Below are 13,241 nucleotides of genomic sequence, written 5' to 3'. Positions count from 1 at the left end.
ACTTTAGAATCATCCTGTTTAGTTCTACTCTTACCTCAAGAAAAAATGCAGATTCTTATTGAGACAATGTTAAATGTACGAATTAAGAACTTTTTTAAGCAGTTATGTCTCCTTAAGAATACGGTCTTAATATTTGCTCAACCTTTTCATTAAACTATGTAAGTTTTTAAAAAGTGGCAAAGCAATATGCTTAATGATTAAATTTGTCCTACAGAAACCACAGGAAATGACATAGATGGATAAAGAGCAACTCTACTTCAGATTCTTTAAAAATAAAAAAAAAAAGTCACTTGTTCTAAAGCACTTCCCCAAAACTAGCCTATTTATCAGGCTTGCCTGTAATGCATAAGAATAGAGAATCTCAGCCGGGCATGATGGCTCAAGCCTGTAATCCCAGCACTTTGGGAGGCCGAGGCAGGTGGATCACGAGGTCAACAGATCGAGACCATCCTGGTCAACATGGTGAAACCCCGTCTCTACTAAAAATACAAAATATTAGCTGGGCGTGGTGGCGCGTGCCTGTAATCCCAGCTACTCAGGAGGCTGAGGCAGGAGAATTGCCTGAACCCAGGAGGTGGAGGTTGCGGTGAGCCAAGATCGGGTCATTGCACTCCAGCCTGGGTAACAAGAGCAAAACTCCACCTCAAAAAAAAAAAAAAAAAAAAAAGAATAGAGAATCTCAGACTTTACATATCTTCTGAAGCCAAAAAAAAAAAAACTTTAGAAAAACACACTATTTTCAAACCATGATTCTCATCATTTAAAAAATTAGAGAAATACTGCTCCAAAGAATCAAATTTGCTTTGATTTAAAAAGAAAAGACTGGGCACAGTGGCTCATGCCTACAATTTCAACACTTTGGGAGGCCAAGGGAGAAGGACTGCTTGAGCCAAGAGTTCAAGACGAGCCTGAACAATGCAGTGGGACCCCATCTCTAAAAGAAAAAAAAAAGTTTCTTCTATCCTCCGCAATGCCATCCTCTTCACAGAACTGAGACTCCTCCTTCAATCCTCCTGGGTTCGAAACTTTTGTTATCCAGTCTCCCTTCCATGACAGTAAACATGTTTACATGCTTAAGGATTTTACATTTTACACAACACCCAGCATAATGCCTTTAAAAATAAGCATTTAATAACTACTTACTGAATGAGGATAGCATAGGAAGACAGTATTCCTAATGATGATCTTTCCATTATATACGGGATTCTCTTTGAAATCGCTCTTAGTGCTTAAAGCCATGCATGACGAGACAGCTGTGAATGACTTAAAGGTACTACATTCCACACTCAGCAAAGTAACACCCAATAGTTCTATTATATCAATGTATCTATGTGATGTATTGTACTCGGAGTAAATTAATAATTATTCATTTAAGAACCTACCATGTACCACTATTCTGAATGCTGGGCAAGACAAACGACTGTCCCCGTAGGTTTACTTTCTGACAGAGAAGACAGACACTGTCTGTCTATGTACTATCTGTTTAGGTACTAATTCGACACATAAACAGAATCATAATTTTTGGTCAATGTACGGGATATGATGAAAAATAAATCAGGATGGCACTATATAAAGACCACAGAAGGAGAGAAGGAATACTATATTTTAGATAGACCGGTCAGAGAAGTCTTTGATGGAACAACATTTGGAAGAACACTTGAGCACAGATCTAAATGAAATAGTAAGGAAGTGAGCCATGTGATAATGTAGAGAAAGATAACTCAAGACAGAGAAAAGAGAAAGTGCAAAGGCGCTAAGATTAGCATAGCTAAAAGACCAAAAACACTGACTGCTATAAGCGAAGAAAGAGTGGTAGAAAAAGAAATCACAGAGATTGACTCAGAGGCAAGCTATGGCCGGGGTAACAAGTATGAGTTTTATTCTAAGTGTGATGGGAAGCCACAGGTGAGTGACACAATCAAATTTATGTACTTTTTCAACAAGACACTCTACTACGCCTACACTATAGGAAATAAAGAGTGGGGACTGTGAGGAAGCTATGCAATAATCTAAAAAGAAAGGATGAAATAGGATGGGTAGGATATTAAGAAGTTGTCATAATTTTAAAGACAGAAAAAAAGAACTTATCAATAGATGTGAGATATGACAAAGATTTCGCCTGAGTTTTGGCCTAAGCAACTGCAGGAATAGGGTACTACTGCTCCTTACTAAAGTGGGCACACTGAGGAAAGAACAGACTTGGTTTTTTTCTGTGTGAGGGCAGAAGGGAAAGAGGGAATTGGGCATTCCATTTTCAGTATGTTAAATTTCAGATGCCTATTCAACATTCAGGGAAACATGTTGACAGTAAATTTATAAATCTGGTGCCCTGGAACAAGTCAATGCTTAAAAAAATTTGGAATTTTATCAGCATATATATATATCTAAGGCATAAAACTGAAAGCGATCACTCACAGAATAAGGGTTAAAAGAGACAATTAAAAAAAAGATCATGTCTTGGAAACTTCAAGAAGTAGGTCAGGTACGGAAGTAACCATATAAACTGAAAGGTGAACAAGGAGTACAAAGAGGACCAAGAGTCTGCCGAATGAAGAAAGGCTTTCCAAAAAGTGGTCAATAGTATCAAATGCTGTTGAGAGGTCAAGTACGGTACAAGAGACCAAACAATGTAGCAATCCTTAAATCAGTGTTGACCTTACTGATTCTAGTGGGATGCTGAGGATGAAAGCCAGACTAGAGTGGCTTCAAGAAAGAAACAGAGGTAAAGACAACGCAATGATACCACATAAACTCTTGCAAAGAAAGTTACAATACCAGGGAGAAGATAAATGAAGCAGTAGACAGTAAGAATGTGGTGTCAAAACCGTTTTTTTAAACATGAGAGATCTTTCTTAGGTATTCTAAAAGGGAATGAACCAGAAAAACGTAGAAAACTGATCATGTAAGAGAGAAACAACAATTTACAAAGACAAAGTCTTTGAGACTGTGAAAGGAGATGGAATTCACACACAAGGAAGGGGTGACTGGCCTTAAAACCAAAGACAGTGTATTCTCCGTATAAGAAAAAGATAAGCACACACACAGAAATGAAGGTAGGTTAATGTTTTCAGTGGAAATATAAATTCTCTTCCACTCATCATTATTTCACAGGGGAATACCTGTTTAAGGGTGGGAACAATTTAAAAAGTACTCACACGCTTCACCATTGAGATATCCAAGTAGATCTTTTCGGTCAGGTCTTCTAACCACAGGAATATTTTCAGTCTAAAGCCAAAATTGTAAACAAGGTATCAAATGAGTAACAATGATACACAACTTGATAAATATAAACATGTAATGTCTGAATTTTATTCCAACATTATCTTGATAAAATATATTTTAAATCACATTTGTAAAAAATGACTAGGCTATAAGAACCTAATAAAAATCCTGAAAATTTATCAAACATGTTACTTTTATTAATTTTCTTGGCTGAGCATGGAGGCTTATGCCTGTAATCCTAGCACTTTGGGAGGGTGATGCGGGTAGATAACCTGAGGTCAGGAGTTCGAGACTATCCCGCCTAACATGGTGAAACCATGTCTCTACTAAAAATACAAAAATTAACTGGGTGTGGTGGCACACGCCTGTAATCCCAGCTACTTGGGAGTCTGAGGCAGGAGAATTGCTGGAACCCAGGAGGCAGAGGTGTTAGTGAGCCAAGATTGTGCCATTACACTCCGGCCTGGGCAGTAGAGAAAGATTCCATCTCTAAATAAATAGATAAATGAATAAATAAATACGTTTCTTTTTGAAATTCCAGGAAGCTATACAAAAGATAATTATTAGGAATGAAGCAATGGCCTGGCACAATGGCCCACACCTGTAATCCCAGTACTGTGTGGAGGCCGAGGCAGGAGGATCACTTGAGGTCAGGAATTCAAGACCAGCCTGGCCAACATGGTGAAACCCCATCTCTACCAAAAATACAAAAATTAGCCGGGCATGGTGATAGGTGCCTCTAATTCCAGCTACTGGGGAGGCTGAGGCAAGACTGTTTCAAACACAAACAAACAGTGCAAGAAAAATTAGTAGCTACTATCTTTGGCCAATGACCTTATATCGAATACTTATTATATTTCATTGCACCAAACATTCTGCACTGACTCCTCAATGATTTACATAAACTGTATTTAATCACTTAAAAATTAATCTTTTATTTTAAAAAGGTGAAGCTAAATTTTAGTCTCCTTATGAGTTTAAAAGTTTGAGTGCAGAGTTCTTTTGCACTCGTATTAGCCAGCCTAGACCAGACATGGTGGCTCACGCCTGTAATTCTAACACTTTGGGAGGCCATCGTGGATAGACTGCTGGAGCCCAGGAGTTCAAGACCTGTGGGCAACATGAAGAAACTCCACCTCAACAAAAATATAAAAGTTAGCCAGGCACAGTGGCAAGTGTCTGCAGACCCAGCTATAGCTCCAGCTATTCATGAAGCTGAAATAAGAAGACAGCTTGAGCCCAGGAGAGCAAGGCTGTGGTGAGCCAAGATCCTGCCACTGCACTCCAGCCTGGGTGACAGAGCAAGGTTCTGTCTCAAAAAATGAAAAATAAAAATAAACCAGTCTACATGGAATAACATAAACAGTTAAAAGATTTGAGTTAATTTTAAGTTACTGTTTCTAATAACTTACATCATGATTTCGTCACTATTGAGTTATATATACATTACAGTCCACTGAGAAAGATTACATCTACTCACACTAAAATAGGAGCTAAGGGTCAGGAATATGTGTTTTAAGAGTGGTCTGCTCACAGGAAAGAGCAAATAACACAAAGTAATTAGGAGACAACAACCTCAAATTCATAGAACTTTGGAATTTTAGAATCCTACTCTTTCAATTTGACAAATATTTAAGAAAAATAAGAGTTAAATCTTATGCAACCAAGGGTCCCAAGGTCCCCAGTAACAATTATAGCCATCAGTTATGTGTACAATCATTTCCCAGTAACAGAATCTACAAATCTAAGCCAACTATCTGAAACTTTGTTACACTAAAATGAATATATCCAACAAAACTCTGTAAGAACTGCCTTAGTTTTTAAAGATCTGAATTAAAATAGCCTTTAAAGAGGGAGCTGATGCTATTTTTTCCCATTATTTCCCAAGTAGTCTCACTCACTCAAATTTTATGTTTTTAAATATGTAACATAAATATGTATTTCTTGCTCAGGAAAGCAGAAGCCTTATGGCTTAATACAAAGGCCACTAAGTGAAGGGATACTTTCTCAACTGCTACACACACACACACACACACACACACATACATACATATATTTTTTTTTTCCTTGAGACAGAGTCCTGCTCTATCACTCACACTAGATGCACCGGTGCGATCATGGCCCACTGCAGCCTCAACCTCCTGGACCCAAGTGATCCTTCCACTTCAGCCCCTCAAGTAGCTAGCTGGGAGTATAGGTGCACATTACCATGCCTGGCTTTTTTTTTAATTTTTAATTTTGATGAGGTTTCCCTATGTTTCCCAGGTTGGTCTTGAACTCCTGAGCTCAAGGGATCCTCCCACCTCAGCCTCCCAAAGTGCTGGCATGCACCACCACACCCAGCTTTCAGTTGCTTTAAATAACAAGGTATTATTTGAACGATACCTCACCTAAGCCAGAAACCTTAACTACTTCTAGTTGGGAGGGAGGCTAGGGTTATAGAAGTTAAGTTTCACACAGCTTAATGTGATCCAGCAACTGTGTAAGGTAACTCAAAAAGTAGCTCCAGTAATGACAGACACAATGATGTTTAAGAAAATTATTTTAAGAACTATAAGAAAAGTTTAAGAAAATTGTTTTAAGAACTATAAAGATACGGGGAAAAGCAGTTATTTATAAATACATTCCATGGTTAATTTTAAGTATGTACTTGTGAGTAAGGAAAAGCAACAAATATTAAAAGCAGACATTTAATTATTTCAATTATATCTTCAAAAAAATGTTATGCTCAACTCTACCGAAAATAATCTGAGGGAAAAGCTCATTTAAAAAATTAAATTATCAGCCAGGTGCGGTGGCTCAAGCCTGTAATCCCAGCACTTTGGGAGGCCAAGGCAGGTGGATCACGAGGTCAAGAGATTGAGACCATCCTGGTCAACATGGTGAAACCCCGTCTCTACTAAAAATACAAAAAATTAGCTGGGCATGGTTGCGCATGCCTGTAATCCCAGCTACTCAGGAGGCTGAGGCAGGAGAATTGCCTGAACCCAGGAGGCGGAGGCTGCGGTGAGCCAAGATCGCGCCATTGCACTCCAGCCTGGGTAACGAGCGAAACTCCGTCTCAAAAAAAAAATAATAATAAAATAATAAATAAATAAATAAATAAATAATCATTTTAGGCCATTATATTTGGACGTTTATAGCAATTTTCCACATCATACAGCTATCCTATCCAAATAACTCTAAATCTTACTTATCAATTATAATAAACTGCTATAATTTTATTGATTATAACATACTTCCCTACAGATGAAAAATCTCATCATCACAGTCTATGAAATCAGTTGCTTTCAAGTTGCTTCCAGAGATCTGCTCTGAGTAATAAATTTTCAAATACTGAGAAAGCAAGCAAAACTAAAAACAAATGAACTTCTCCGGAGTATGAAAACAGTTACACAAAACTGATTTATTAACATATTTTTTTTAATGTCTACTAATCTTGTTCCTTACAACCAAAAAAAATTTTTCTTGAGATTAAACTAGAGCTCTAAAGTAACAAGGTCCTTCCACAGGCTTAAAAGTTTGTTTAAACATCTCTATAAATGCCTTCAGTGTTTCTGGGTCTTCTTTTTCTTGAGATGGCATCTCACTATGTTGCCCATGCTGGTCTTGATCTCCTAGGCTCAAGCAACCCTCCTGCCATAGCCTCCCAGGTAGCTATGGGATTACCAATGTGCACTAACAAGCCTGACTCTATGAATCTCTTTAAAACTTCCTCTGTTATAAACATTACCCACACATTACATAAATATATCACAGATTTTTCAAAAATCTGTGTAAGTCACACAGTTGCCTAATTTTGACTCTCCTGGAGACATTCATGCAAACCTTTCGTTCTTTTGATTTGAAACCCATAAAGGAAGCTATCCATATCAAATGATACCTACTATCATGACCCAAAAAATAAAATAAATAAAGTTTTCATATAAAAATTAGCCTGGCATGGTGGGGCATGCCTGTAGTCTCAGCTTCTGAGGCGACTGAGGCAGTAGGCTGGCTCAAGCTGGAGAGGGGGTGGGTGCAGTAAGCCAAGATCATACCACTGCACTCCAGCCTGGGCAATAGAGCCAGACCCTATCTCAAAAAAAAAAAAGGTTCTAAAATGAATTATTGGCCAGGCACAGTGATTCTTGACAGTAATCCCAGCACTTTGGGAGGCTGGGCAGGAATATCCACTGAGGCTAAGAGTTCAAGACCAACCTAGGCAACACAGCAAGAACCCCTATCTTTATTTAAAAAAAAAAAACCATTAGCCAGATACAGTGGCCATGCCTACAGTCCTGGCTACTTGAAGGCTGAGGTGGGAAGATCACTTGAGTCCAAGGGTTCAAGGCTGCAATGAGCTATGATCACACTACTGCACTCTAGCCTGGACAAAAGGGCCAGAACCCATCTCTTAAATAATAAAACTGATAAATGGATAAGCAAAATGAATTCTACTTACAGCTGCACGTCGGACATAAACTGGATGAGAAAGGTGAACATTATTAAGTAGAAATAAAATGGAATCCAACGTGTAGTACTCTCTGGGTTGGCCTTCCTTTCCAGTCCTGAAATAATCAAAGCAAGATTTTTTACTCACAACTCAAATTCAACTCTTTGAGCTAGATTCATTTACCTATACAACTTTGCTATGTAACAATGGGTTTAACATAGCTAACAAAAATAAAGTATAAAACCTAATAATGAATAGACTGTCGTGATCGCAAAAGATCGCAAAAGAAGAAGGCAATAAGAAAAAGCAAGAAGTAGTAAAAATACAAAAAATTCATATAAGGTACTATACACTTTATAGAATTGGGCCCAAATTAGGCTCTGGGCTTTATCAATAAAGAAATTCAACCATATCCTTATTGAAGAGGATCCATAAGAGAAAACAATCAAACTGCTCAGAAGAAGCACAGTTACCACCAGTGCTGAATATGAAAGAAATTTACCCTACGGCTCCTGCTAAATAAAACACTGTTGGACAACACCCTTCACATTCTTACAGTGAGCACAGCACTGGATTTCAGAGATATGACTGTCATGACATCCCTCAAATTAGACCAATCATGCAAAACCAAAATCCTACTCTACCTGTGATAAAACAACGTGATATACTAATGGTGCAAGCTCTCTAATGCAGGTCCTACTGTTACCTCATTCCAATCGCACCCTTCCTAACTACACTTGTCCCATCTATATAGCTTTGAATCCATCTGCGTACGGCCCACAGTAATCGGCCCTAAACCTACTTTTCTAGCTAGCTTTAGTCCCGCTTTTCCTCTAAACAGGTGTATTTCGAACCACACACCACTATCAATTATTGTACTATGAAACCCAGTTAACAACTGTATTTTTTCTATTTTCAGAATAGAAGAGAAAAATAAAATGCACTGCGTGCAATAAGAAGAATGATTTTACATGTGTATATATTTACATGTGCATGTGCACATACAGAAAATAAAAATAATTTCTTGATGTGATTCACTGTTGAAAAAGTTTAAAATCTACTGTGCTAAGCATTCCTTTTTCACTGGCTTCACTGAATTGCTGTCAATACATTTACTTTCTAGTTCTCATGCCTTTAACCATACAGTTCACTCATCTTGGAAGACTTAACCCATCATTTTCACCCAGAGAACTCCTATCTACCCTTTAAAGCTTATTTGTCACTCATTCAAGAAAACTTTGTTGGATGTGAACTTGCCAAAGACAACTCTATAGAACTTTCCCTAAATACTTCTAACTAGAAGTGACTGCTGTCTTCATAAGCTATTATAGAAAGCCTTTCACACCAACTTACCTGTTTAAACTCCTGTATTCGGATTAAGTTAACCTCCTTTGAGGTAGAAACCACAACTTAGAAATTTTTTTAATCCTCAGATTGAACCACTTCACATTCTAGGTACTCCTTAGCCATTGTTTAAAGAAAAAAAATTTTCATTAAAAATCCAACCACATGTAATTCTATCTATGCAAATTCTTTGGAAGGGTAAAACACAGAAGCTCTGAATGTCATTTGATCAACATTTTATAAAGCTAATTAAATTGTAAGACCAAAAAAATTAAAAACCAACCAACAGGCCGGGTGCGGTGGCTCAAGCCTGTAATCCCAGCACTTTGGGAAGCCGAGGCGGGCAGATCATTTGAGGTCAGGAGTTCGAGACCAGCCTAACCAACATGGTGAAACCATGTCTCAAACACAAAAATTAGCCGGGCATGGTGGCAGGCGCCTGTAATCTCAGCTAATCCGGAGGCTGAGGCAGGAGAATCACTTGAATTTAGGAGGCGCAGGTTGCAGTGAGCCAAGATTCTACCACTGCACTCCAGCCCGGGCGACAGAGCAAGATTCCCTCTCAAAAATAAATAAATACCAACCAACAAACTAAATTTCTGTAGTTTTTCATCGACTCTTCATAAAGCTTCCATTCAAACAAAATGAGGAGGTTAAGTTCCAGCTCAAGGTTCTAATTACCTAAGTGAAGCACCAATGACAGTGATGTGACATCATTAAAAAGGCCCCTAACGACTGTTAGACCTATCTCTGTAAGTTTTTCTGAATGACTAAAATTGACAAAACTTCACATGGACCGACATTGCAAAGCACTTCCCTTTAAAAACACACTTCCCAAAACACACACTATCAATTTCTTAGATCTGTAAAGCGAACCCCATTTCCCCAGTAACTCTCTGAGAAATTCCTGAAGACCTCTCTCACACAGATTTTAATGACTCGCCCAAATTCACCCAGTTTCTTTCCGATCCTAACTTCAGAGTGGATTGTTTTTTTCTCCTCTACAAGAACAAGCAGCCGTGGCTCCCCACAGTTAGCAACGAAAGGAGAGGAAATAAGCCATGCGTTCCCAGGACCAGAGGAGATAGTTACATGGCAGCCCCGAAGAGAGGGGGAAAGGAAACAAAACAAGTGCCGCCCACGGCAGCAGACGGTCTGCCCCCTGGTGCACCTATGCTCAGGTATCCCTGTGCGCCAGCCCCACACTGCGCGGGCCCACGACACCTACCGCTAAGAATTAACTGTGAAAAGTCCGAAACTCCCACGGTACCTTTCCTCGGGGCTTCGCAAACATTTAAAGGGATGGACGGCTCCAGAGCTCCTCCCCTTCTCTCCTCGCCCTAGAAGTACAACTTCTGCTCTCGAGAGAAACTTTCTCTCCCCGAGCACCCGTTCATCCCATCCCCGGGGGAAACGGGGGGAGGGGTTATCAAAGAGGTCGCCTGGGGGCGCCCAAGTCCGCCCCGCCACCCGCGGGCCGCAGCCACGCCGGACTTACCCCCAAACGACATAGTTGGTCTTCACATTCTTGGGCCAGGAGAACTCCCCGAAGATCACTTCGTCTCCCTTCACCACAATCTCCTTCTTCTGGATGTTGTACTGTCGCAGGACGCTAAGCACGTCCGCCATCTTCCGCCCCCTCGCCGCCGCCGGCCCGGGGCGCCGCCGCTGCCGCCGCGCCTGCCTCCTTCTTTCCCTGTCGCCTCGCCCTCTTCCTCCTCCTCCTTAGCAGCCGCGACGAACCAACAGCAGCAGCACTAACAGCCGTCCTCGCCTACGACAGCAGCAGGGGCAGCAGCCGCCCAGGCCGCCGAGGACCCCGCGCTCTGAGGCAAGGCCCCGCCGCCGGCTGCCCGCGGAGAACGCCTGACTGCGCTCTTCCAGCGCCGCAAGTCCGCCGCCAGGGGGAGCCGCGACCGCCTGGAAAAGGGCCCCTCCCAGACTTCACCTCGGCACGGAGCCCACTCGCTCGCCGAAACCCTGAGCGCCGAAGCACCGCGCCCACGTACGGCGCACGTACGGGGAACACGGTCGGGCGCGTGCGCGCGCAGCACGTACCCAGTTCCCCGCGGCGCGCACCCGGCGGCGACAGGTGCGCGCGTACCTGCGTGGCAGGTCCGCACTTTCATCCTCAGCACGTGCACTGAGTATTTAACCACCGGCCTCGGGTGCGACCAGAGGCTCCCGCGTCCCTGCTTTGGCCGGGTTGGCATTTGGCAAGGATTTGCAGAACACTGGAATTACCCTCCTATCTAGATCGGACCCGGGCCTAGCCAATGACCTCTAGGGCTTAGTGATCCGGAGAAGCCCTTTTGAAAGGGTGGGGCCCTTGGGGTTTGGGTTCGGGTTTATTGTTTGCTTTTGATGTGAAAAATAACGAGTTTGGGGTTTTTATTGGTTTTGAATGGAAAAGACCGAGTCCAGCAAAAAAAAAAAAAAAAAAAAAATTCTGGGCACTGCTGTTTGTTAGTTATTTGACTCTGGTCGAGTGATAGGGCTTCGCAAAGCATCAACTAGTTAATGAAGAAAATGGGCTTAATACAAAGATAAGGTAAACGCGTCTAGCAGGTCAATGAAATATCCTCACTGTTGGATCCTCCTGCTCCATTCTTTGGATGATGACTTTTTTTATCCCAGTCCCTTCACCCTGCCAATCCCCTGGCCTCTCTACTAAAAACACAAAACAATTAGGTGGGCATGGTGGCGCACACCTGCAATCCAGCTGCTTAGGAAGCTGAGGCAGGAGAATCGCTGGCACCTGGGAGATGGAAGCTCCGTGAGCCAAGATCACAGCACTGCACTCCAGCCTGGGCGACAGAGTGAAACTCCACGTTAAAGGAAGAAAAAGAAAATACAATCGTATAAAATGCTCAGTTAAAACCACGAACAAACCGGACGCGGTGGCTCACGCCTATAATCCAAGCATTTTGGGAGGCCGAGGCGGATGGATCACGAGGTCAAGAGATCGAGACCATCCTGGTCAAAAAGGTGAAACCCCGTCTCTACTAAAAATACAAAACTTAGCTGGGCACGGTGGTGTGCACCTGTAGTCCCAGCTACTCAGGAGGATGAGGCAGGAGAATTGCTTGAACCCAGAAGGCGGAGGTTGCGCTGAGCCGAGATCGTGCCATTGTACTCCAGTCTGGGTAACAACAGCGAAACTCCATCTAAAAAAAAAAAAAAACCACGAACAGCTGGGCGCAGTGGCTCAGGCCTGTAATCCCAGGCTGAGGCAGAAGGATTGCTTGAGCCCAGGAATTTGATACCAGCCTGGAAATTTGGTACCAGCTATATACAAAAGACTCTGTTCCAAGATGTAAATGGGAAAGTTACTCTGACAGAAACCCCAAATGGTCTGAACTAAGAACACTTTCAGACTACCCAGTTTTTTTAATGGCACACAGAAGGCTCAGTGGTGTCCTTGGCATGCGTTTAGAGACAGAAAAGGAAAATTCATATACTATGGCCAACCTATGGGATTGTTTTCTTTTACCATATCGGAAGAAAAAAGAGACAACTTTGTGATTAGTATAACCAAATTCCTTGACCTGTTTTGAAAAAACAGTTTGAGGAAGATCAGTGTGTGGAGTTACAGCTCCCTAGCAAGGAAAAGCCTCAGTCCATCCAGCGAATAAGCAAACAACAACATGGACATAGCCATAGTTTACTCCTGGGAATCATTATGGGTTGGGTACTTTAGGAAGGTTAATTATTTATTTGATGTCTTTAATCTATGTAGACTTACTCAGATTGTCTATTTCTTGTGTGAGTTTTGGCAGATTGTGTCTTTCAAGGGGTTCCATTTATCTAGGTTATGAAATTAGTGGGATATAGTTGTTTACAGCGTTTGTTATTACCCTTTTTGTGTTTGTGGGATCTGTAGAAATGTTCCCTCTTTTTTCTGATTTTAGTAATTTGTGTCCTCTCTTCTTAGCCTGGCTAAGAGGTTCATTGATTCATTGATCTTTTCAAAGAACCAGCTTTTGGTGTGATTATTGTTTTTCTTACTTTCAGTTTTACCACCTTATTCTTTAACTTTTATTATTTATTTTCTTTTGCTTACTTTAGATTTAATTTGCCCTTCTTTTTTTCTAGTTTCCTAAGATAGAAGTTTAGATTATTGATTTTTAGGTCTTCCTTTTTTTCCTAATATATGCAATCAATGCTACAAATTTCCCTCTAAACACTACCTCCCATACATTTTGGTAAGTTATATTTTCATTTTCTTGTAGCTCAAAAT

The 13,241-nt window shown here is 41.2% G+C and overlaps 1 protein-coding gene across 3 annotated transcripts in view; it reads right to left on the bottom strand.

Moving 5' to 3' along the window:
- CDC73 (cell division cycle 73) overlaps window positions 1-10,829 on the bottom strand; it is a 117,132-nt gene extending 106,303 nt beyond the window's left edge. For 2 of the 3 annotated variants that reach the window (XR_013529043.1, XM_002760459.7), the window contains exons 1-3: window positions 10,500-10,829; window positions 7,667-7,772; window positions 3,156-3,225 (exon numbers count right to left, since the gene is read on the bottom strand). Coding sequence is in view for 1 of the 3 variants with exons in the window: in XM_002760459.7 (XP_002760505.2) it covers window positions 3,156-3,225; window positions 7,667-7,772; window positions 10,500-10,630 (307 nt within the window). In the remaining 2 variants the exon portion in view is untranslated. Of the gene's footprint in view, window positions 1-3,155; window positions 3,226-7,666; window positions 7,773-10,271; window positions 10,408-10,499 lie in introns of those variants that run through there. The other variant, XM_078355162.1, reaches the window with a different exon arrangement.
- Window positions 10,830-13,241: the final 2,412 nt, after the last annotated feature.

This window comes from Callithrix jacchus, chromosome 18 (assembly GCF_049354715.1).
Source record: "Callithrix jacchus isolate 240 chromosome 18, calJac240_pri, whole genome shotgun sequence".
In the NCBI taxonomy this organism is placed as follows: domain Eukaryota; kingdom Metazoa; phylum Chordata; class Mammalia; order Primates; family Cebidae; genus Callithrix; species Callithrix jacchus.
Note: the sequence above shows the minus strand (reverse complement) of the source record. Positions and strands in the feature narration are given on the sequence as shown.